The 24463-nt window shown below is 43.7% G+C and overlaps 1 protein-coding gene across 4 annotated transcripts in view; it reads right to left on the bottom strand.

Moving 5' to 3' along the window:
• Positions 1-8368: 8368 nt before the first annotated feature.
• The window catches only part of GABRP (gamma-aminobutyric acid type A receptor subunit pi), a 31168-nt gene continuing 15073 nt past the window's right edge, over positions 8369-24463 (bottom strand). For 3 of the 4 annotated variants that reach the window (XM_054217869.1, XM_054217870.1, XM_054217871.1), the window contains 9 exons: positions 24181-24270; positions 22758-22870; positions 20515-20582; positions 17090-17307; positions 16134-16216; positions 13628-13765; positions 12174-12326; positions 11437-11630; positions 8369-10454 (listed from right to left, as the gene is read on the bottom strand). In XM_054217869.1, coding sequence (XP_054073844.1) covers positions 10140-10454; positions 11437-11630; positions 12174-12326; positions 13628-13765; positions 16134-16216; positions 17090-17307; positions 20515-20582; positions 22758-22870; positions 24181-24236 — 1338 coding nt within the window. In that variant the 5' untranslated portion in view covers positions 24237-24270 and the 3' untranslated portion in view covers positions 8369-10139. The remainder of the gene's footprint in view (positions 10455-11436; positions 11631-12173; positions 12327-13627; positions 13766-16133; positions 16217-17089; positions 17308-20514; positions 20583-22757; positions 22871-24180; positions 24271-24463) is intronic. The other variant, XM_054217872.1, reaches the window with a different exon arrangement.

The raw sequence follows: 24463 nt of genomic DNA, 5'->3' as shown, positions 1-24463 counted from the left end.
TGCAGAGCGTGAGGGGAGCTTTCTACCATCAGCTGTGAAATAATGTTTTGATGAATAATTTCTTTAACAGGCAGGTTGAACAGTGTTAGTGTCCCCCTGGTCTCAGCAGGAAGGGTTGTGCTGGCCATGCAGCAATTCCTTGACTTTTTCTGGATATTTCCATGTGGTGTGATCAGCGTGAGGAGTTCTGCCAACACCTCATGGAAGGGGCAGTATCCGAGTTGGATGGTGGGCAGTGAGGGGACACGGCAAAATGGCCCAGCTCTTCCTGTACCCTCAGACTGCATCTTCCACCAGGACATGGGCAATGTCTTTCAGAGTAATTCCTGTAAGTAAATTGTTAAGGAAATTGTATTCCTATTCATTTCCTGCCGCCTTCTTGAGGCCCGGTGTTATGCTAAGCTGCTGACTTGTATTGTATTGTTCTACTTTGCATGGTAATAGTTAAGGTACATGTCTGATGCAATTTGAAATCCTATTGCTAGTGATTCCTGAGGTGCTGCTTTTTCAGACAAAATGTGGTTCAGGTCTTCATTGTGTCTGTAGTTTTACTTAAGTACAAGTTTCTGAATCTGGTTCCTGCCAGACTCACAGATCTGGTTCTTACACAGAAATACTCAGGAGGAATAATGGCAAAACCCATGAAGTTTTTAAGTGTCCCTTTCTACCTTCTCTGTCCTGCAATGTTTCCTCTCCTTGAACAGGTTAAGTCAAGTTTGGAAACTACAGTGCTCTGTCTCTTAGATTGCATTAAGTACCTATTCTTGAGATTCCTTTAGAGTAGATCTTGGTTGACTCAATGTGTTTCCATACAAGAAACTTTATACTTGTGTTACGTGTACAAAAGAAGCGTTAAAGAAAATTAATATTTAGTCTGTTATAGTGGGTAATAGCAGACTACAGGTGGCAGTGCTTATCGGGTATGTGCATTACCTGATACTGTACCAATCTCCTAGGATAATTTTTCCTCCTGCAGTATCCAGAATGGAGCTTCAGTTGAGGTTCTCAGCTCACCTGAAAACAGTATTTGGTTTTGTAGAAATAAGTGACAAATGGTGGAGATTAATGACAGATGAGGCAAAAATGGTTGGATGCCATTTGCGAGTTCCAAACGGAGCTGCTGACCAGCAGCAATGCAGGCACCGGCAGTCCTGGGATCTCCAAACATTGCCCTTCTTGGTGCCAGTCCTCTTTGCTGACACGTTGCTTTCAGGACTCTTATCATTAGTGCTGTAAGCACATGAAGTATAAGTTAATTCTACTGTAACGTGATTATTAAATCCATTAATCAAAGGCAGGAGATCCGTAATTAACTTATTCTCCAGCATCAAGTAAATGATTCTGCTGTGAGCTTTAAGAAAGCAATTGTTCACTAATATGCAAAATACAGCGGGGCTATTAGACTATAAGGCTGTGTAATTATATAATGAAATTATAAATTTTGCATATTTTAATAACATATATATTTTAATTATTTTCTTTGTAAAGTTAAAATGGAGGATCATTATATTTGCTTTTTTTTTTTTTAGCTTTAAAAAAAGAGTTAATGTTTGTCCCCACCTGAAAGTTGAGTGTTTTCATGTAAGGCTTTGCCTAGGCTTTTGGTGACTCGCCTTGAATCTATCTGCAGCAGGGGCTGGCTACAGATTTCTTCTGTTTCACGTTTCAGCATCGTCATTGCTGGTGACTGTAGGCATTCAAATTTACCTGGCAAAGACAAAAGACGGGCCTGCTAGCACTGTTTTAGCACCAATGCTTGGGTTTGATTTTAATATAAGACTTACTGATTCCTTTTCTCGGGCACATTCCAAGGGGCCAGATATTTCAAGGGTTCTCTTCAAGCCTGCTTTGGGTCTCTGCTATCCTTTAAGTAGACCTAATTTTCTGAAAGCTTTGTAGTTTTACCCAGAAACACCCGAGCCTCCTGTCTCGGTAGGTCATCAAGCATTTCTCTGAAGCTGTTCTTTTGAGAGGTGAGAGTTACAATGAGGAAACTTGCACACAAAGTATCACTAGGGCATTTCCCTTATGTGTCCTGCCCACATTTCCAGCCCAACAAATCTTAGTTGCTCATCTTAACCTTTCTCTATACGCTTTAATCACAAGTGCAATATAGAAGCAATAGCCAGCATCAGAGGCAGAGAGGAGGCTTAAGCCCGAAGATGACACTTGTGGTGCTAGTAGTTACCTGTACCAGCAAAGTTCTTAAAAAGAAAAAAACCACAGTGTTTCCTGGGAGAGCCTAACAGAGAGGGAAATCTCTGAAACTTGCAGATGATGAATATGGAGTCATTTTTCTTGGCAGCCTTAATGTTGATGGATAGGACAGTTTGCCTTGTCCAGTTTATATAAGAGCAGCTGATATAAAATGACTTCATAGCTGGATATTTATGAGAAGTTTCATTTCAAATAATATAGTTTTTGCCTCTGGCAGTGCTGTGGTTTAGCCCTGTTATTACTGGGAACTAAATCTTTAGGATATTCTAACTATAACTGCAGGGCCTGTTTGATCTACCCAGCAAAGTTAATATTTTTCAAAGCAACGGAAACTTTATAATGGAAAGTCTCATTAGCAAAAACTACCTGTCCCTAAACGCAGCCAGGAAATCAGGCACAGAGAGGAAACTTGGAGGATTTTCCTTCAGCTTCACCTGCTTTCTCTCACACAGCAATACTGAATAAAGAGGTGTTCTCTGTTAAAGCAAATGTACAGATAAACTGTAACGATCCTCCAGAAAAGCCACTAGAAACAAACTTCTGCTATAAAGCAAAATTATTCTCTCTTGCAGCAGCTTGTCTCTGCTGCGCATGGATCTTGCATAAAATACTTTTATCTCGAGGGAAATGGGATTCACCCCCTGGTGCCAGACCCTCCGCCCAGGCCAGCATTGCTCAGAGATCTGTGCAGGAGAAGGGCTAAGGAGGAGGTGCTCGTACCCCCACTGAAACTTCCAAGGTTTTTTTTTAAGGTGCGAGTCTTTCTTGTCTTGTGCCAGAGCAGTGGTATAAATGGGATATTCTGAAATGATTCAGTTGCCCCTTTGGAGCATGCAGAGCTAAGGCTGCAGTCAGTGAGGCCCCCAGCCTGCATGATGTTGGTAGGGCCCCTGTAGTCCTGCAACAGTCTGAAAAGGCAGAGGAGGAGCTCCTGGAGCTGCCAGCAGGGCTGAAGCGTCCCTTTCCTCGGGCTAAACCATAAACCAGACTCCAGCCCTTCTTCCCATATCTCCTTCAAAGACACGATTAGCTCTGACCCTTGTTACAAAGGGAAACAAGTCTGCAACAGACACAGGTTCAGGCTGTGAGCTCTGGTAATACAGCTTCCAAATAAGTCTTGCAAAAAGCCTATTGCCTGGACAATGGTGGTCAGATCAAAATGACCCAGCAAAGAAGCTGAAGAAAAGAGCAGGAATCTGCTTCCCACCACTGCTCTTTGGTTGGAATTGTTGCAGAATTTAACATAGACATTTATGTTTATCTGTGACGAGAGAGCTTGAAAAGAGGTGCACTGTGCTGTCAGGGGAGGTGACATGCAGGTTGTGTGTGGGGAGGGGAGGCTTTGCTGATTTTATTCTGGGATGGTTTGGGCACCCATGAGTTATGCAGCAGTAGGAGGTGGAAGCTGTGAGAGAGGACAGGAGGAGGATTCAGAGTGAATAAGGACAGAAAGAAATGCTTGCAAGAAGATCAGAGGGCCAGCGCTTACCTCTAAGAGAATGGCTGAGAGCACAAGCAGTGCCTCTTGCTCTTACATTTCTTGATGTTCTCCAGACTTTGTGTGTTGTCTGCAAACAGGACTGCATCAAAGAATCCTGCAGATTGGCACTCCTCGGCTTCCGGGCTCATGCCTCCAGTCAGAGGAGTAATCTTCAGACAAGATCATACATCTAAATACTTGGAGATTAAAAAACAAACAAAAGAACATTGGTGGAGCTCTATCACAAATGCTGAAGACCACATTGTGCCTGTGGGAAAAGGAGGCTTGTCTAGGGATATTTGCTAATCTTACCTCTCATTAATGCTTACACTTTTGGGCTCAGGATGGGGCAGGGCTCTGGGTTGGATTTGCCAATTTCTAGAAGCCCAGCGTTCGTCCTGGCCCTTTTACTATCCTGCTGTTTCTGGGGGTCACAGTAACGTGGGTTGTTCATCTGTGATAGCTCTTAGCTTTGCATGTTTGTTCCTAATAAAAGGCATGGAAGCTGGAAACAGCATTAAGTGAGGGAATATGAATGAAAACTCTGCATGAGCACGAGTTAAGTAAAGGCCTAAGTCCATTTAAATCAATAGCCGGACTCCCATTATCTTAAATGGGCTCAGGATTTCACCCAGCGCTTTTAGCTTAGCCAGCTTTCTGTTTGAGTTGGCAGGGCAAATGGCTTTGTCCCCGTCCAGCAGGGCGTGCTTCAGATTGTTTCTCTGTCCAGGCTGATGAAACACTCTTAGAAGTCTCAGTCTATCCCAGCCACAGTGTGGCTAGAGACACCAAGCACAAACATCTTGCATGATGCACTGAAAGTCGTAATGTTTTTGCATTAAATGCTGACCTACTTGTCTGGAAGCACAAGCTGTCTTGAAGAGCTGGTCTGGTCACGAAATGTAGTGACAAATACAAGACAACTGACACGAATCTAAATCTGCACTAAAGAGGCTTTCTATTAAGCGACGACCTCAGCTTATCGAAAATACCAGTCAAGTGGTATCCATTGATGCTGCGGGAGAGGGTTGCTCTTATTTTATCAGCAGAGTCAAAAGGATGCTGCTGTCTTGCTGCTCTCCTGTACTACAGCACATTGCAAGGTAGAGCCATTCGCGTTTGTGCTTTAGAGACGGGGGTTGTGGACTGCAGGGAAAGAATGTGGCAGGACATCTCTGGGAAAATCTAAACTGAGAGTATAAAGCCAAAACTTACTGTCTCCTGGGGGAGCTGGGGAGGGGGGGAAGTAATCTCTGTATTTAAAACAAGGCACTGCAGGTGGGCGTTATGTCTCAAACTGGATAAACGTAACATTCTGGAGTGGTGGGAGGACTTGATCCTACAGCAGTGATGACAGCCATCTGCATGGTCTGACCCTACCCATGGAGCTTAATTCCACGTTCTCTGAAGTCTGAGGATTTGTTTTCTAGGGGCCTCTATCCAACAAAAACATAATAGAGTACCAAATTAATAAAAATCTACATTTTTGTAATTCAGTAGAACTAAAAAACATTGAAACAAATGCAGGCCATTTCCATCCAAATCTCTCCTCTTCTGGTAGAGGATAAATGAAGGGACTCTGCAGCGTGAAACATACTGGAAAAACCAAATGGAGGTGACTTCAGGATTCACAGGCTTCCAGAGGGCCAAGTTCTCAGGTCATGCCTGCAGGCAGTTCAGTGCGAAGCAGATGCGGCTGCCCAGCAGACCCAGCTGAAGCCCTCTCCCTGTAAAGGCAGGAGTCAGGACCTCATCGTGCAGGTACACCCTGAATCTGAACATCTCTTCAGTTTCAAAACTGTGCCAGCATACGCACATCTCTGCTTAGGATCTGGGATCCCCTGTAGAATACACTCACATTGTACATAAGCCTTTGTTTTTGGAGGAGAAAAAAACCCGCATCTAAAACTAAATTTGCTTCCTCTTCTCAGGTCCCAAAATATGGATTTCTTGTTTGCAGGCTTAAGTACCTACACGAATCTGAAGAAGAAAAGAAGACATAAAACAGATTTTTGTGCCTAACCAAAGCAGCTTGTAGTTCAATATTGAATTCTCCTGGTAGATTGTTTCCAACCACAGGAACTTTAAGGAAAACTGCAGTCTGTTTGAGACACAGATCTCAAAAGAGGAAGCAGAAAGAACTAATATGCATCAAATTATTCATTCTGGACTTAACACTCACCTCAGATTAACAAGAAGCCCCTTGTCTGATCCCAAGTGTAACAACAGGCTGTAATTTAAAACAGCTTTTATTCATTAATGAATAGAAAAGTTATTTCAGTGAGAACTTGGAGAAAACCTCTGCCAATTACCCGCACTAAACAGTCCTTCCTTGTAAAGACATGACTTGCTGGCTGGCTGCATGTTGTGACACTAAATACAGTAAGCAAATGAGAGTGGTTTCTGCTACCAGTTCAATCAGTAGGTTTGAAATGGAATTAACCTTTTAAAAATGCAAAGTATTCCTTACAGCAGATGGTAGTGTTTGCATTTACAAATACCTCTCGGAAATCATAATGTAAACCACATGCTCTGAAACAATAGGATTCCTGAGCTGAACCTTTCATCCTCCTGAAAATGAAAAATAACACTCTCCGAGCTCAGACTGGTGGCTGCTGCAGCAGGAGCAGCTCCTGCTTGTGCTGGGGTGAAGTGGGCACGAGAAGAATTATCGGAAAAACAAGAGGGGGGGGCATAGAAGGAAGCAGGAGGATGTTGTGATGTACTAAGAGGTGATGTTTCTCTATCACTGACTGCTACACTCTTAGACATATATGTATTATGTGTTAGCCTGCATTATCTCTCCTCTACAGTGCATCTCCTTCATATTTTAAACTGGATAAGTGAATTCCCAAAATGCTTTATGCTGCTGTGGCTAGATTTGGTCCCTGCGCCCGTGAGGGTGACTCTCCATAGCATATTATGAGGCTTTATATTCCTCCGGGTTGCACCAGATACAAGCATTTGCATCTCTTGAAAGCTCCTCAAGTTACCCGTGTTGCCTGACTGCTGCTCACTGTCCATCATGCTTTCTATGCCAACACGCATTTGTCCACGAAGGCTTAAAGTAAGTCCAAGCATACTTAAAAAGAGACAAAGATTCCAGAAGCTGCAGCTTTAGCAAGTACATATAAGGAAAGGTTACAGCAGACCAGAACATCACTGCAAAGCAGAATTATCTTAAAAAGGTAGTCTTTTTCTCCATAGATTCACATTCTGCCAAGAGCACAAACAAACTGGCACCGTGGGGGAACAGTAAAGGTTGGGGTTAACTCTGTCCTGTGGCTTATCCAGGTTTGTGGTGCCGAGTTCTCTCAGAGCTATAGGGCAGATGTGGTCAGTGGGAGGTGAAACAGCTCCCAGCCCAGGAACTATCAGCCTAGAGGCTCTTTCAGAAAGTAGGCTGCTACTGAAACCCTCTCCTGTAGAGCCTGCGCAAGGCTGAACCCTTTAGCAAAACAGCGCTGTGTGCAGTGCTTACCTGCGGCTTTGCTCTCATCTGCAGCTCACGTGTTACGCACCAGTCCTTTGTGGGAAAGGCTGATTTTCAGTTGGTGTCTGTCAAGATATCTGGGCTTATCTTTGCACACCAGTAACACGGAAGCTGTTCTGCACTCTGCACCTATCAGGATATGAAAGTCTCATCTTGAATTCAGTGGTGCTTCTAGCTTGTGTTAGACAACACCTGAAAGAGACAGGAAGGACTTGGGATTGTGCAGCGCATCATCCTGACCACTCCGAAGAACGTATCTGGGCTCACAGTGCTCATCTGTCACTGCCCTCTGCCCAGCGTCACGTGTGGGACAACAGCAACACCAGGAATACCACCAGCCTGCTCCCGGACATCAGTGCAGCTAAGCTGACTCGCTTCGCTGTGTGATGTATTAGCAAAAATTAATGTTCGTCCCTCTGACGTGCCTGCTGTACCTACAGTAGGATGGAGGCTAGGTGGCTTGCTTGCTTTGTCCCTTACTTTCCAGATCTGGTCCTTGCTGAGCATTCCTTTGACCTGTGAACGGGCCTTAGGACCACTCTGTGCACCCCACTGAGGCCAGAGTGGGGTGCCGTACCTTGGTGTACAGCTGGGCTATATAGGGAGACAATCACGTGTGAGGTGTATTAAAGTGGTGAAGTCCATCAATGAGAGAGAAAATTACATGTAGGAGCAAATAAAGCAGGAGTCCATGCTTTCTAGATTCTAAGACTTTCTGAAGTAAGATGTTTCCCCTGGCCAAGCCAACAGCTCTTTAAGAATATTCTCAGGAGGTATCGGGGGGGAAAAAACCCTCCTTCCCATACAGTCTTCTGTTCCACTCTTCTTGAAGTTACCAAAACCAGCAATAAATGAGAATAGACAGAGCTGACGCTTTTGAAGACAACATGCTGTTCACTAGGCTGGGTCAATAAAAAACATTTCACTGCACAGAGATACAGCTTAGAACAAGTCCTGAGCAACTTTAAAGCAGCAAAGTTGTAATGAAAGCTGCATCTAATGAAAACAAGCCTTGAGAGTGGCAGTCTACTATAACGTACAAAGAAATTCCTTTTGTTAATGTTAGTATTTGGCAGCCGGTGTAGAACACATTAGGGCATTTTAGTTGGGTTTTAAAGAAAGAAATTGACACAGAGAGAAGGCAATGATTTTTTTAATAGAGGATCTCTCTGGGGGTTTGTGTTCATATCACAAACATTCACTTTATTACATTTTACGGAATGGACTTTAAATGCCAATATATACAAGCCAACATTTCATTATTGGAGTTTGTGTTTATTTGCTTGCCATTGTCAGGCTGTTCCCCTTTGTCTTCTTGTGCTGCTCTTGTTGTAAAAGCTGTGATTTATGAATATGTGGTTTAGATCCATCACAATATAGTGTGGTGAAGTGGTTCGATAAAAAGTTATTAAAGTAAAAAAAAAAATAAAATCTATAGTTTCACATGCTTTGCCCACCTTCTATAGGAACCCCCAGTAAGAGACACTTACACTGAGCAAACACTGTGTGCATGAGACACTAATACAAGCTACAGGCCTTGCTCAGCCAAAGCTCCTGCGGAATGGTAGCCACCGCAGGCAGTTACAGTTTTGCCTACATAACTGCAGGATTATGCCCTCAAATTAATGAAAGTTGCATAGGCCAAAAAGAGGGGGGTGAAAACCTGCCATAAAACATTAATTTTAAAATCAGAAACTTAAGACTTCCAGTAGCTTTAAGCTACATAGTACCAAATGGCATTTGGTTCTCAAACGTAAGCCTGTGCGCCCACATTCAGTTTATTTTTAAAACAAAACTCTCAGGCCTGCTGATTGCAGGATAAACAAAGCTGACTGGCAGTTTCCAGAGCCCACTTAGAATCTGAATTTCTACAGAAACGTAATACTGTTTCAGCCTAAAATAGAGAGTGAAAGGCTGATTTAGATCACCATACCTCACCCCATGCTTGGTTTTCTCACCCAGCAGCACTGCTGACTTGCCACAGCTGCACAGCCACATAAAAGAGGGGATGACAAATTGGCCACTCTTGCATATGGCTGGCAAGAAACAAGAGCTGCTTATAGCAGTGAAAGCTGAAGGAGGCACTCTCCAGGATGAAAAATATTTGTGAGGAAGACATATAAGGTGGTAGGATCTGTTCAACTGCAGCACAACAGGAAGAGTCTAAGAGATGGGTCACAAAACAATTTTGCTGCCTATGTTTCATGTTCCCAAATCTCTGAAAAAAAAATACAGCTCTACAAATGAAAAGCCCCCTGTCTGTCCCAGGGATGGCTAACTTCAGCAAGTAAGGATTACCTCAGTGAGTCTGACAGGTATTAAAAGCAATGAGGCATACCATGGTGCCGATGCCAGCAGCACCGAAATCACCAGGGTCTGGCAGGGCATCACCCCCGGGACCAGGAAGCACCACGCACGGGAGCCGTCCCTCTCTGCGCATGGCACACTGCTGCCTTTGCGTTCTCAGACTTGAACAGAGGAGCTATTGAGACAGCAATCACAGCCCCTCTGTTACTATTATCTCTGGCAAACAAAGAATAACAGCTATAATCCTACATCATTTTGGAGATCTAAACTAGAAGGTTCCAACCTGCTTCAGGCTACCAAGATAATTTTGCCACCTGTAGTGCTCTGTGGCCTGCCACATGCAGTCCTACACACCCCTCTCTGGCCAGGCAGGAGGCTGGATGCTGGAATGAAAAGCAGGTACGAGCACAGAAGCCCAGCACAGCCACTCAGCTGAACAAGCAGTTGTCCAGAGTCAATGTTGCTAATGCTGAAGCACCAAGACTTTGTGTCTTGCATACCTTACCACTCTTCTGCTCTGTACCCTCAGGAAACACAACAGAGCATTTTGTCCACATTGGATTCACTGTGGTTAGATACCCAGATGCCCATTGGCAAGGTTCCTCTCCTGCTAAAGTAGGAGCATGAAACAACTCATTTCTACTAAAAATATAGGTAATAAGCCCAATAGAACACATTGACAAGCATGAAAAACAAAGGGAAAAGCAGTTTGGAGTAATGGTCTACATTGCTGGGGTTCTGAATTGTGAAATAACCAATAATCCTGTGCATTTTGTTTCTCAAGACACATTTGATTTTCTCATGAGTTTTCATGGTCAAGCCACCGCAGTTAACATTGTCGCTGGAAATCTCAATGCTTGTAAAGCTGATTTTCCGTTTATAGCTGGTGATGGAGCTGTTGAGGATGTTAGTGATGTTGACTTCTTCCATTTCTTTAGTAAGTTCATTTGCAGGCCCCTAGGAAACAAGTGTACAGTTTTAGGGTTTGTCTTCTCCTGCAGAGGAAAAGTGCTTTAATCAATAAGGAGGCCATAAGGATAAAAGAACACAGCTTCATAGGCATTCATCAAAACCCCCAACAGTCAAACAGGCCTTTCAGCTGCTGCCTATTTTTAGGAGTGCATGATGTCCCAGAGATGCCTGTGTTCCCACCACTGTATTTCTAGAGGTGTTCTGAGATCTTTGAGCGAGTTTCACTCTATGTCACTTGAGCAATCCAACATCTGTCTCCTACAAGACATGCATCTCTTCATGTCTACACAGTAACTTAATGGCTGGGGGATTCAGCAGCAAGTTGGGAAACCTCTTTTCCCTCTGACAGGATTTGGGCCCTCGATGACCACTGGACTATAATCGTCCTTGACTGTTTCATTTCTCCCACTGAAGCAGAGCATTTTGAACAATTCACACTCCCTTACAACCTCACAGAACATTGTGGGACTGATATTTGATACTGTCTTTGGGGAAGGAAGGAAGAAGGGTTCAGCTTCCTTCTGGTAGAGGAAATGACCCTCCAGATCAGTGTCCTAATCAGAGTTATTCCATAGAAGAGCAAAGAGGTGAGTTACACTGGCTCTTCTTTGTCTGCATTTGGAAAGGAACAGAGGTGCATCATGCTCTCAAATGAGCTGAGCTCAGGGCTACAGACCTGATTCTAGCAGTAGGCCAAAGCGCCTTCCTGAATGCGGTCCTGCAAATCTAACGTGACTGTCAGCTAAGGCTGCTGCTCCTTGGGCTGGTGAGCAGAAGTCTATGTCAGAGACCCAGAGGCCTAGTGCTATTCATGCGTTTGTTGCACACAAAAATTTAGATTTAAGGACAATCAGGAGAAGCAATTGTTACTGTATCCATAACAGAAAGACCATTTGTCTTACTCAGTTAACGGAGGACTAATGTCCATCTAAGATAACTAGGCTTATTAACGTAGATCAGGCTTTACCTCTTGAGGTGCTTTAGCTGCACACTTTTGTGATGAGCTGTAGTGAGCCACTGCATATTCCACAAGGGCACCAAAGATGAAGCTGAAGCAGATGCCAAGATAAACATCAATAGCCTTAATGAAACAGTTAGTTTTTGAAAGTGAACTTCGTGAGCCGATCATCAGAGTTGTCATGGAAAGCACCGTCGTGACTCCTTGGAAAGCAGAAAAGGAAAGACCTTCTCTAGTGGACACTTTGGAAAAAGCTTGGCCTGTCCTTCTGCACGTGTTGTCACTCTATTGCTAGCCAGATAGAGCAGATCCCTTCTTACCAAATCCAAATTATCCATCAACTGTAATGCTTTTCTAGCACTAGCTACTAGCTTTACACAGGCTCTCCCTACCTTTGACAACTTGGCTCCCAGAGGCACTTGGCTCTCTTATTTTTTTTGCTTTCAGTAAAAAATTCCTCCCCTCCCTGCCCCCTCCCAAGCACATCACAAAGAACTTGTGCTCTGCCCTCTGCTCTCTGCTGTGAATCTATCAGCAGCCTTGGCCCTACACAGCTCTGCAAGTGTGCCAGCCACAGCGCATCTTCCGTGCCTCATACTGCTAACCCAGCTCTGCCGCAAGTAAAAGCAGAATGTGAGCAGACCAGTTATCACTGAGCAGAGAGCTCAAGAAAGCTACCATCAACCCAGCCCTCAGAGGCCCCTCTGCCTGCTTAAATCTTCTCCCTTCCTCAGGCAGTAACTCACCAATGCAGGTTCTTGCAGGCACTGAATCCAATGTGATCCAAAAAGAAACCCAGGACAACATGACGAGCAGAGTGGATGGCACATAGGTCTCCAAAATGAAGTAAAGGACATTTCTTCTCAGCTCAAACTGCAATATCAGTCGTGGGTAACTGCCTGTTCAGGAAAGGAAGAAACCGCAGTGAACGTGGGATTCCCAAGGACCCTCGCGCTGCAGTTGGGACAGCCCAGCACCAGCCCTTCGGCTGCTGTAGATCAGCAGAGCTGCACCGAAACGGTGGGAGATGCGTTACTTGTACAAGCCTGACCGCTTGCCTCAGAGGCCTTACTTGTCTCACAAACCCTCGGCAAGGGGACGCGCACACAGCATTGCTGGACAGGAGACATCTAAAACAACGTGCGGCTCGCAAAGGGGCTCCTGAACTCAGTCCACAGTGGAAATTTTATACCAGTGTCTTAACTCAGAGGAGAGAGGGGCTGATCTCTGAAGGGCTCATCTATTCTCTTACGCTCGACACAGCACGTTTTCCCCAGTAACGTCTTTGAAGGGGCATCGTCAAGTTCAGTCTTATCTGATAGCTGAGAAATAAACAAAGGATTTTTCTCTTGATCTCAGCAGGCTCTGGCTCACGTCCCAAAGCATCCCAATATCTTATCACCACAGGGAGTTCGACCCCCTGCATTCATTAGTAATTTGTGATCTTTGATAACTGTGTCTTTTTGTGCTCAAAAATATTCAGTCAGTTTTTTAAAATCAATTTGTTATAATACTGACATACGGGCTCTGGGGCTGGACAGCTAGTATTTTCAGGAGATATTTCTGTTGTTTAAACAATAGTTCCCTTTGAAATGCAGAAACAAAACCCATGTTGTTTGTGGGCTGTGTACGCTACAGTAAACAACAAAACGTTGTTTTTAAAACCTGGTCATTCTAAGGAAGTTTTGCCCCCTTTCATAGCATCTGTGATTGGAGAGAAGAATATTTACACTGGTAAAGACATTGAATTCTGATATACAAAGGGATCTTATTTCATCATAACATGATAGAATTGTAATTCACAAGCAAAATTAGATTTTAGAAGTTAGTTTTAAGCCCAGTTACTGTAAATGTGGCTCTCTACAGTACTTATAGCCTGCACACCTGGGAGGAAGGGAGAGAGTTTATTCAGGTACGTGTGGAAAAGGAAAGAAGTGGAGAACTTAAAAAAAAATAATTGAAAATCCATCAGGTGAATATAGTTTATTGAAAACCCCACCTTTCTGCGGATTTCCATCTTACAGAATATCCTGATTGCAACTAATTAGATTTCACCATCTTTCTGTCTATCTCTTTTTGTGAAATTAAGATTTGCTAAAGCCTTCGCTCGAGCAGGCTTGAGTCTTAAGATACTGACAGACAGAAGGGAAGGGAGGTGGGAGGGGAAATACTTGAGAGCTTTTCTCGGTCACTGATTTACCTGTTTCCTGCTGTGACGTCGAGACCAGGGTATAGTAACGTTCCACTGTGTACTGCGAGAGACGCAACTTTTCTATGCCATGCACAGAGTCATTTCCTCTCAACCACGTGAAGATGACATCGTTTTCATCATAGCCCCCTGAGGAGAAAACAAACACCCGCGTTACTGTGGTTTAGCCAGTAAAAGCCCAGCTATTGCCCTGCCCTGTCTCCTGGGTGGGGACAGAAACATGATGTAGGCACTGTAGCCTGGACAAAGACCCTCCTAACTGTGTCAGACTATGGCTGGACGTTGGCTCTTCTTTCATTGCTGTACTGTCAGTCTGCTGGTTCAGATTTCAGTAGGAACGCACGCCACCGTGAATGATACACAACATGCAAGGCTGCTGAGAACCTATTTAAGTCATTTACACGGGGTATTTCTATTTAAAGTATTTTAACATTTTAAGAGATAATATATTCTGGTCATCTGCAGTTTGATTACGTGCAGCAGGATAAAACTACTGCAGCAATCAACCCTCAAATATAGTCTCTTCAGTCGTTAGAGGAGAGCAGGAGAAATGCAGTGGTTAAAAGAAGAGAATGCAGATCCCATTGAAGCATATTTCACTCAACTGTCTGTTCAAGTGCTTAAAAATACCAGAAAAGGTGTCTACAGTTAGTCGAGAGCTTGGAGCTGAGACTGCTATGCAGTTGTGAACCAGGCTCTTCTGACTGTATACGCGTTGTCCAGAAAACTTGCTCATAAAAGCAGCTTCTCTACAAATCATTCCTCCTATCCTCAAAGGCTTTAAGTTACTGAGGACAAATAAATACATCCGACATTTAAGTAACACCGAATTCCTGGCTCAAAATGGTGGAACAGATGAGATCAAGCAGTTACCGGTAAACTCCATATATGCTGGCTGCATAATTGCCTCCAGGAATGTAAATGCCAGCACACCATGACCGCAGGTTGGACTGAGGGATGAGGCTTGTCCTGAGTCACCAGCCTGCCATTCGATTCAAAGATTTCACTTCATTTGTGAAACAAGCCCATCAATCCCATTAATTTGATCCTTTTATTAAGTGCCCTTCTTTGAGAAAATGAGTAGGGACGCTTTGATTCCGCTAATAACCCGTTCATCCCGGTAGAAGGAATAAGATGCAGTTGCAGCTCTATTTTTATCTAATTGTGTTTTCTTATTAGACACAAATTACCAGAGCTTGAGTGTGATGAACTCCTAAATTAGTTGTCCAGGGTATGAATCCCTGCGTAGAATCCTAACCATGTGCCTTTTCAAAGTTTCTAAGCAGTTTTATAAATTGTGGTTACTCAGGAAAATTGCATAACAAATGATAGATTGTTGTTAATTCATCTGGCATATATTTAAATAGTATTATTTCTGGGCACTTATCCTAATGAAATCTCCAGTGGGCAATGTGCATGTAATTTCATTGGAATTAAACAGCAACTGAGCATGATGTAGGACCCAATCACTTTGAAAACAGGCCCAAACAAGCTATGCTTTAGCAGAAGAGGCCAATCACTGTTATTTCAGAAGCTACTCTTTGTAATAAAGTTAACCATGGTGAACTAATACGATTTTAATGTGAAAATAATATGTGCTTCCAAAGGTGCTTCATGCTGCAACCCCTGAAGTTAAAACCCGGTCTTTTCAGTACCGAGATTTTAGATGTTGGGTTTTGGGACACGAAGCGGGAGATTGTTGCTGGCGTGTTGTGGAGCTTCACAGATAGAGAGCAGCAGCACTGCTCTTGCTGAGCTCCGTGTAAAAGCCCTGTAGTGTCCTAAATTTCCCTGGAGTCTTTCCCAGACAGCTTTGCCATGGATGACTTTTTTAAATTTAATTGAGAGCAGAACTCACTGATTCCTTTTCTTGAGACTTCCAAGGCTGAGACTCCTCCTGTTGATGGGGGTCCCATCATCTGCATCACTGTGACAGACAGCCCTCATGGAGAAGCAAATACCACACCGTTGGGTTTGGCCTTAGTTTCAGTTCCTGAGTTTGAGAGGCACGTTCAACTCATATTCTAGGAAGAACCACCCTTCACACTGTCTTGTTACAGTGGAGGTTTGGGAGCTGCAACAGGTGGTAGATACCTACAAATGTGAAAAGTTGTTCTTGCTGTACTCTAGCCCATGTGCTCAGCCCGCTAATTAGTTTGGAAGAAGCTGCGTTTGCAAAAGCGACCAAATTTGGAAAAACAGACATTATTACTTCATCCTTTCTGTGCAAAATCAAACTACCGGCTCTTTAATAAGAATATGATTTCTTACCACTCTTTTTATATAAATTGCAGAGTGACAGGAATCCTCTAGAAACTGTGGATTCCAACACAAGCATCTGAAGAAGGATGAGGCAAAGTTGTTTTCTTTTAGACATTACTATTTGCAAGGATAAAAGTCTACTCCAGAAAGCCACTGTGATGAATCCAAATATTCAATTACATACAAATAAACAAATTTAAAGTAAAGTCAGGTTTTTTTAAAATGTTACACTCACAGCTTTCTAGCTGCAGTCTGCACGTTTGTGTGTCCATGGGATATTTTGACAGGTCCATGTTACAAGCAACAGTTGTAGTGATTCTGTAGGAAGAGAAAGAACTCCGAAAGTTGCAATAAAAGCCTGTAATGAAATATCTCTGGTTTTCATAGCAAAGTAGACCACAAAGACTCTGTCATTTAGATAGTTTTGGTCTATGAAATGAATGGACTGATCATTAGAGAGAACCCTGCTTAAGAAGATACGCTCTCTGCAGCTACACTGATGAAAATGTAACCAAAGGAAGAATTTTGCTTTGCTGTCGTGGGAAATTTAGTGTGAAATCACATGTTTTCCAGTACTACGGTTTGCACATCTTAAGAAGTTACTACTTGTCACCTGAGGCACAGTAACTGCCTGCACACATGCTCTGGCTCGCTCTGATGTGGGGGGTAAATGAGTCAGTTTGCAGGACCTTTACTTTGCAGTCAAGGTAACTGGGAGACAGTTACTGTGAGCTGAGAAGAGAGAACGCTATAGGAACTGCTAACACAACTGCAGCCAACATTTCTGCAGTACACGTACAAATACGCTTTTTGCTAAAAAGCGGAAATCATGGCTATGTGGCACTGGATAAGCAAATAGTTTCCCACTATCTGTTAAACTTCTACTGTTACGATGTCCTCCCTCCCTCCCGCCTCCATCTGACTCTGCCTGACTGGGACAACATCTAAACTCGTGAGCTTTCCAAGCAGGTGCTGTGCTCAGGACACAGCACATACCATGATGGGGAATCCCGATCCCTGGCTGGCATTTCCAGGTGGCCAGAACAGGGGGCAATGGATCAGAAAAGTATGGTCCCGGTTGGCTTGTTGACCCCAAACTCATTACCCATGACAGTTGGTACCTGCTGTGCAGCATAACTCTGGAAATCTATTTTGAACCACCATCGTCAACAAAGCCAAAGGCTGATCTACCTTAAGGCATACAAGATAGTGCCATTAGAGAACAGCCTGATGAGGCGGTTCCCCACGGTGACGTCGTGCAGGAAGGACCTTTTTGACTCCACAATGTATGTGTCTGGTACCCAGAGCAATTCCACTAGGCGAGCATCTAGCGTGAAGCTCTTGTTGCCATGAAAGACCAACCGGGGGTCTGTCCAGCGCTGCCGCAGGTATATCGTAGCTGTGTAATCCTGGGAAAGAGAGGAAAACCTGTAAGGATGTGTGTCCAGAACACCTACACAGCATAGCTAGGGGTATGCCATGGGTGACAAGAGGCGGGAGACACATTTGTTTAACCTATTGAAACTCAGCTTCAAATACACGCAGTAAATCTGATAGATTTTCATCATAGCTTTATTTACTGTATTACACTCTACGGTTTAGTGCTTGAGGACTAAACGTTATACTCATAGTACTTTTTTGTTTTTAAATGAGCAATTATTGTAATTGATTTTTGTGGCATAATTACGAAATTGGCTAAAAATACAAAAGTACAGCCTTGTTCACACATTAAGGAAAAGTATAAAATCAAGAGGCTTCTGAGGTAGAAAACAGCCGCAGCTGGCATGAAGAATACAACATCTGTGGTTCCCTGATAAGGATGCTTGTGAAGCTACATGAGGTACGGGGCGGGATGCAATTATTCCGCGGCTTTACCTTATGATGTATAGTGGATACGGGAATGGGATGATACCGTGAAACAGATAAGCTGCCAATTAGCTGCCTGCTCGATAGTTGGAGCCAACATCTTGTCAAATTTTGATGAAATGCTGTCCTTTGTGTGAACTTCGCTCATTATAATGTCATTATAATACCAAAACACACCTCCCTCCCGAAGGCTACCCGCCTCCAAGGTGCGACCACTCCTTCTTGAGTCTGCGCCCTGAATTTCTCGTAAACTATACCTTTAATTGTGAAGCGAGAGAATTTTACACCAATCATAATAAAAGTATGTATGACTAAAGTCACTCAAACTCCACCTCGAAGATAAATAGTATAAAAATAGCCCGAGAGAGGGGGGATACCCAGGGAAGACACCATCGCGAAGAATTCCATTGCTGATTTCTGGGATCAGTCAACGGGCTGAGCCTTTCTTCCCCCCATAGGGACGCCTTTGGGTAAGACCTGGATTATACTGAGTGCTTTCTTGGGAAACTTAGAAATTTCTCTAGAGAATCTCTTTCCTGCATTTATAGCCAGGCTGTATCGTTTACAACTTTGTCGCATGTTTTGTAGATGTCACAATACTTTCATTTGCACGTGCTTTGCAGACAGTGTATTTATCACCGGCAGTCCTAAGAACCTCTATATCTGTTGTTTAAATAAACTGCACTGTCTCAGTAGCTGGTCGTTTCTGTTTCTCTCTGAACGCGACCAAAGACTCGAGAGTGGCTGTGCCAGTTCAGGAGCACGACTAGACTGAAGGTGCGGTCCACTATTAGCGTACCCAAATCGTAATAGTTTAATACATATTAAATGTGATTGGACTGATAGTGGCGAATTGGGCATCACTCAGAATTTAAACCTAGCCGCACCTGGCCTCCCACCTCGGTGAGGAGGGTTAGAACGCTAGGGGGTTTATTTTCTGCCAAAACCGCTTTGCCCCTTTCACGCAACAATTTTTTTTGTGTCCATTTTGCAGGTAAGAAAACAGATGGGAAGCGCACACTTGAGGTCACTCAGCAAGTCACTTATATTAAAAATCAATCATTGTCTAGAGTTGGAAAATTACACACGTACTATAAATGTGATCGTGAAAGAGACATCAGCACTTTGAAGAAAAAAGGTAAGCAAATCCAACCTGTTGTTTTACTGAGGTCTTAAAAAAATGCAAACAAATGAAAAACCAAATCCGGTAGCATCCTTTTTTACAGGAGTTTTGAATCTAAGGACACTAGGATTAATTTGAGTTTACCCTGCCAAAATCCACCTGCAATGACTGGAGTATTTTCACAGTGCCCCATCATACAAGAATAAGCAGTACTCGGCTCTAAAGGTAATTCTTTACCGAGCCTTCTGGACAGACACAGGGCACTGTTGTACTATTTCCCTTCCTTCCTTATCAATGAAGTAAATGCAACCAGTTATGCCTTTTATTTTCAAAACACCTCTGTCACAGACAGACTGATAGTGGCAATTGTATTAAGAGTGTGAAGTCATTCTGTTTTACCACAGATGCGCTGCCTGTCTGCGGAGGATGAAGCAGTTCTGTTTCATGTGATCTATAGTCTGTAAAATGCTTTAAGAGAAAAGGTCTAAGTAAATATCGGGTATCGGCATTTAGCTTTTGCAACTTCAAAAATTTTACTCTCAGCCTACGACAGAGGAAAAAACCACTGTTATGGCGTTCAATACAGTGAATTATAAAGTGACAAAAGTGAAGAATCCTGGTTATTTTCAGCTTTTATCGAGGCACAGAGTAAGCCTCTGCAATGTTTTCCATGTGATCAAAGCAATTTAGGTGGACCGTCAAGAAGAAAAACTCCAGAACAAGAGCTATTTTACAAGGCCCTTTCATTAAGTTAGAGGTATGTGAATAATTGATTTTGTTGGTTCTGCCACTTCCCCAAAATCAATAGCTTTATCAAAGTTACAATATTTTATTTAGTGAATTTGTTTAATTTTGTGGGGGAAGAGGAAAAAAAAAAAAGTCAGTGATGTTCTTGAAAATGCTGAAATTAGGTGTTGACATTCTTCCTGACTGAACTTCGGACTGTTTGGACTGAAAGTATTTGCTGAATTTACCCAGGTTGCCCATAGTTTTGGTCAAGCTGAAACAGGAATTTTCAGCAATCAGTGTTTGAAACCCAGCTGTTATCAGAAGTGGAGGGAACCAGACTCATCAGTGGTGGGAAGATGTTCTCTGTATATTTGAAAATTATTATTTTTGTTTCTTGGGATGACCAGTTCTTTGAGCCTCAGACGGTGTTCACAGCTCAGAACCCCATTTCTCCTCCTTGAGAAGAAACCCTGTCTGTGTCTCCAGGCAGCGCCAGCAAGTCCAACAGAGGCCACCCCTACCCTACGCAGAGGACTCCTACACGGAGGAAAGGTATGAGAGAGGATTTTTTCCACTTCAAAGGAGCCTGATTTCCAGGAGGTGCTGAGTTTTTGACCAGTGGGACCTTTGGAGCCATCTCTGTTTACTTAAAAGCCCACGTTACTATGGTATCTATATAGTCTGCAGTCATAAAGGAGCCCTGTTCTCATCACACCTCTGAATACTGAGCTGTTCTCATCACACCTCTGAATACTGAGCTGTTCTCATCACACCTCTGAAAGTGGTCAACAGATACAGAAAAGCAAAACAGCTTGAATATGATGCACAGGAATATACGGCAAGTCTCTCAGGCAGATCCTACTCTTATCTCTTATAAAATAAAAATTCTTTCACTTACCATGTCGCTCTCGGATATACTAGAAATACTTGCAATGTCCAGACTCATTGCAATTTGAACGGGTTCTCCTGTGGAGGGAAAGAAAAGCTTAAGCTGAGAGAAGTGTAGAGCGAAAGGCACAATAAAACCGCTCAGGATGCTGTGCAGGGTGGGCTCTGCTCACGTGTCCCAGAAGCCCAAAGGGTTAGACACCGTTGCAGAGCATTAGACTCACAAATGACGTCATGATCCAAAATAAAGTTTTCCCTTTTAGGGAGCTGGAGTTCTGTATTTGGTGATGGTAGCAGAGAGCAAATACCCACCAGCCCTAGCTATAAGATGAGCAGTTTAGATAAGCGGCATTTCAGTGGCATTTGCTGACGGGCAGGCAACCAGGCCAGGTTATCCCTTGGTACCCCGTGCACTACACCCGCAAGGGGCAAGAACGGTAAACTTTGTACAAAGCAGTTCTCGCGCACAGCTCTGGGAGGACTCTCCACAAGCAGGTAGCAATCAGCATCCCTGTTTCTCAGAGAGGAAAAACTAAATGGCAGAGAAATTCAGTGAGTCTTGAGACCATGCACTGGGTTACAACCAGAAGCGCAATGGCCTGCGCCTCCTTTTCGTTACTATATTACTGTCCTATTTACAAGCAAATTTTCAGCACTAAAATCCTGAATTTTGGTAGTCTCCACTCTTAAAATCCACCACGAGAGGGCAGCTCCTCCCCAGGAAATGTCAGGGCCGGGGGCTGGAGAGGGCTGCGGTCCTGCGCGGAGCACACGGTGGGCTCTGCCGAGCGGTTGTTAGACAAGCAGAACGACGCAGGCTTTCCCTTTGGCTTCGCCTGGTTTGTCTGATCCCCAGCATCAGTCTGGGGCTCCGAGGAGGGCTTGGTGCTTTCTACGACAGCCCTCTCTCCCTGGGTGACAACACAGCAACGCCTTTCCTTGGGACTCGCTGAAACTCCTTTTCGTCGTGTAAATCGCATTTAGGAAAGGCCAAGAGACACAGTTGCTAAATCTCCTTCCACGCGGCTTTGGTTTTGTTGGGGTTTTTTTGTTTAATTATTTTAAACGGTTCCAAAATCCAAAATGTATTTCATTTGTAAAATGAATTTGTTTGTATATTTTTTAAAGTAGCTGTCATTCACGTCCTCTATCTTATTTTCAGAAATTTAGACACTTGAAGCCCACTCAAATTAATGACTAGAGGGTAGATCTGTGAGGACTTGGGGCTTCTGAGGAGGTCAAACCAGAGTCCTGACCTTTTTTGTTTAACATTTTTGGCTCAGGTAGGTGTCGGCTGGTGTAGGTGCTGTTAATCTCCATTACACCGTTCAGAACCATCTGTTCACTGATGTGGCAGGATCTAGAGAAGCTTTTCTATTCCTGCATGAGATCAAACATTCTAGGCATAACAAGCTGGTAAATTCTGTATTGTCCCAGAAATTTATCACCATGGTCAGGAAAAGGAAGAAGCTCAAAGCTGCCAGTAGCAGGTCAGTCTGCAGGAGCTACGACGGGAAACATCCAAGTCCTGGTGAAAGCTGATGGGGAATTGTTCTATTGAGCTTAGTTTCATTAATGGGTTCTGGCAGGAAAACAAAATTGTTAAAAATAAAAATTTTCATAGCTGTTTTTTAAACTTTCATCAATATTTTTCAGGTGCTGAATGTCACTCTGAGAAACCCTTTCCTCTGAGTGGTTACAGCACTCACCTGGAAGGTGGGAGACCTGACACCCAAATCAGACAATAGCCTCAGGTAAGTTCCTAAATACCCAACTGTCCTTCAGGTGCTCCCTACTCCCTAGAGTTTCACCAGGGTTTAAAGCAGGTTTAGTTTGTGTCTCAGTGCAAAGTGAAAGCATCCATCAAAAGTCAGTATTTCTGGCCGGGAGAATGACTTTATTTCTCTATAGCCACAATCTACTAAACAGATATACATGAACAAGAATAAAGCAGAAAACCACAAGGGTCAGAGTCTAAACAAAAGCATTTATAATTAGAGCAGAATTTAAGTTACTCTGTCAGGTCTTTCACAGAGGTATTGAAGTTTATAAATTCTCTGTTCCTAACCTCACAGATGGGCATGTTCTCACACCCCACACGCGCATGCACAATCTATTCAAGACAGCAGCGGATGCACAGAGAGGAGGGCGGCCTTGGCTACTTGCTAATTTCAAAGGAACACAACCAAAGGGACTGGGGCATCCTGAAGAAAGCTTAAAGCATGCTCTCCCCTCCCCACAAGCCTTGCATACCACCAAAGTAGGGCCTAAGGTATTTGTTGTATCCCATGGTGAGGTTCTCAAATCCAGGGAGGGACGCTGTGTCGCCGCCGCGCAAGTCGGATATGTGACCCAGGGAGCACCTCCTGGGGACACAAATAGGTACTGTTACGTGTGGCTGGGCACATCTGGTTTCCCGCTCATGCTCAAACAAGCAAACAAACTACAGAAAATGATTATTAAAAATAAGTAGTGAAATCACGAGCGCTTGCTCACATTGCTTACCTTAGCTGAATAATTGACACCTTGAAGAGGTGGGAAAATGGCAGATTACCTCAGCTGATAGCTACAGGTTTGCGCACACGGTAGCTTAAGGACATTCTTAAAATGCCCCAGACAAATCAAGCAAGGTCTATGTATCAGAAGTCATGACAATAACCCGTGATCTCCCCCTTCCCACCCCTCCTCATACAGTCTCTGTAAGGAATGTGCATTTCTGTTTTCCTCCTGCTTGTGACAGCCTGAGACAAATCTTGCTGACCAACAGCTCCTCCTCCCCCGTCTCTAGTCCCCTGAAGAAGCTGTCACGCTCGTGTTAGTGTCAGCAGCGTCCCCACAGCTGCTGTCAGGAGTAAAACCTCTGGGTACACCGACGGGGAAAGGGAAAGCACTGAGCGCTTCACAGACACCAACAAAGCAGCCAACCCCTAGAGCTGCTGTGCGTACAGAGGGTTCAACTAATTTACAATGTCGAAATGAATGTTTTGTGGATGGACAGTAAAGCTAGTACCTGACATTATGAGGCTCACAGATCTGTACCGTCACACAGGCAGCTGGAGAGACAGGGCTTTTGGACCGTAAAAGTTAAGTTTTATGGTGCAGCGTCCCTGTGTGGTCATGTGCTCACTTGATGAAAATGTGAATGAGTGACTCATTAAGAGTTTGTCAGAGTCTCGGGACCACTGGTCCGTGCAGTAAGAAACTTAACAAGACGGTTACTCAAAGCTCTGATAAATTTTTTTCTTCCATTCCCTTTAAAGCTGGGTTAGTAGTCCTTGGAGCTTTGCTGCAGGTTTTAAACCAAAAAGGACCGTCCAGCAGAACTGAGCAAGTTAACGCACAGCATAAACATAAACCATTCAAGAAATTTAGGACTTGTAGGTCCAGGGAAGGTAGTAACAGAGCTGGGAGTCCTGCGGCAGACGTTTCCATTTCCAGCAGACTGCAAACTGTTCTGGTCCTGAACAGCAAATAAGAGGTTGCACTGTTAACGTACATACTGTGTTTTGGGGACCTATGCGGGCTGCTCCCTTCTATGCCACAACCCTTGCTGCACCCAGCTTTCTTTGGATGGGCTGGATAATTGGGAGCATAGTTTCCGTTTGACCCACATTATTTATATGAAACGTAATTCAGACATTCCCTGTAAAACAAAACAAACGCTTCACTTACTTACCTTTGGGTTGGAAGGAAAAGACACAGACTGAGGAAGCAAAAGTATCTGCAGAACATCTCTGGAGATTATTTCTGTATTTGCTCTGCTTGTCTGTGAAGCAAAAAAGAAAGGCAAAATTTTGTGAGTTAAGAAAAATTATTTTGAGGGAAGGGGACAGGGAAAAGAAATCCTGCACAGTCAGAACCACACCCTGTGTGATGTTTAACATTCCCAACACACAGTGGCTCCTGCCCTTTTTTCTAGCTTCTGTTTTTCAGCACCGTGCTATCTTAATGCTTTCCAC

The sequence above is a fragment of the Rissa tridactyla genome, chromosome 11 (assembly GCF_028500815.1).
Source record: "Rissa tridactyla isolate bRisTri1 chromosome 11, bRisTri1.patW.cur.20221130, whole genome shotgun sequence".
NCBI classification, from domain to species: domain Eukaryota; kingdom Metazoa; phylum Chordata; class Aves; order Charadriiformes; family Laridae; genus Rissa; species Rissa tridactyla.
The sequence above is the reverse complement of the archived record's forward strand: the minus strand, read 5'-3'. Positions and strand labels throughout refer to the sequence as shown.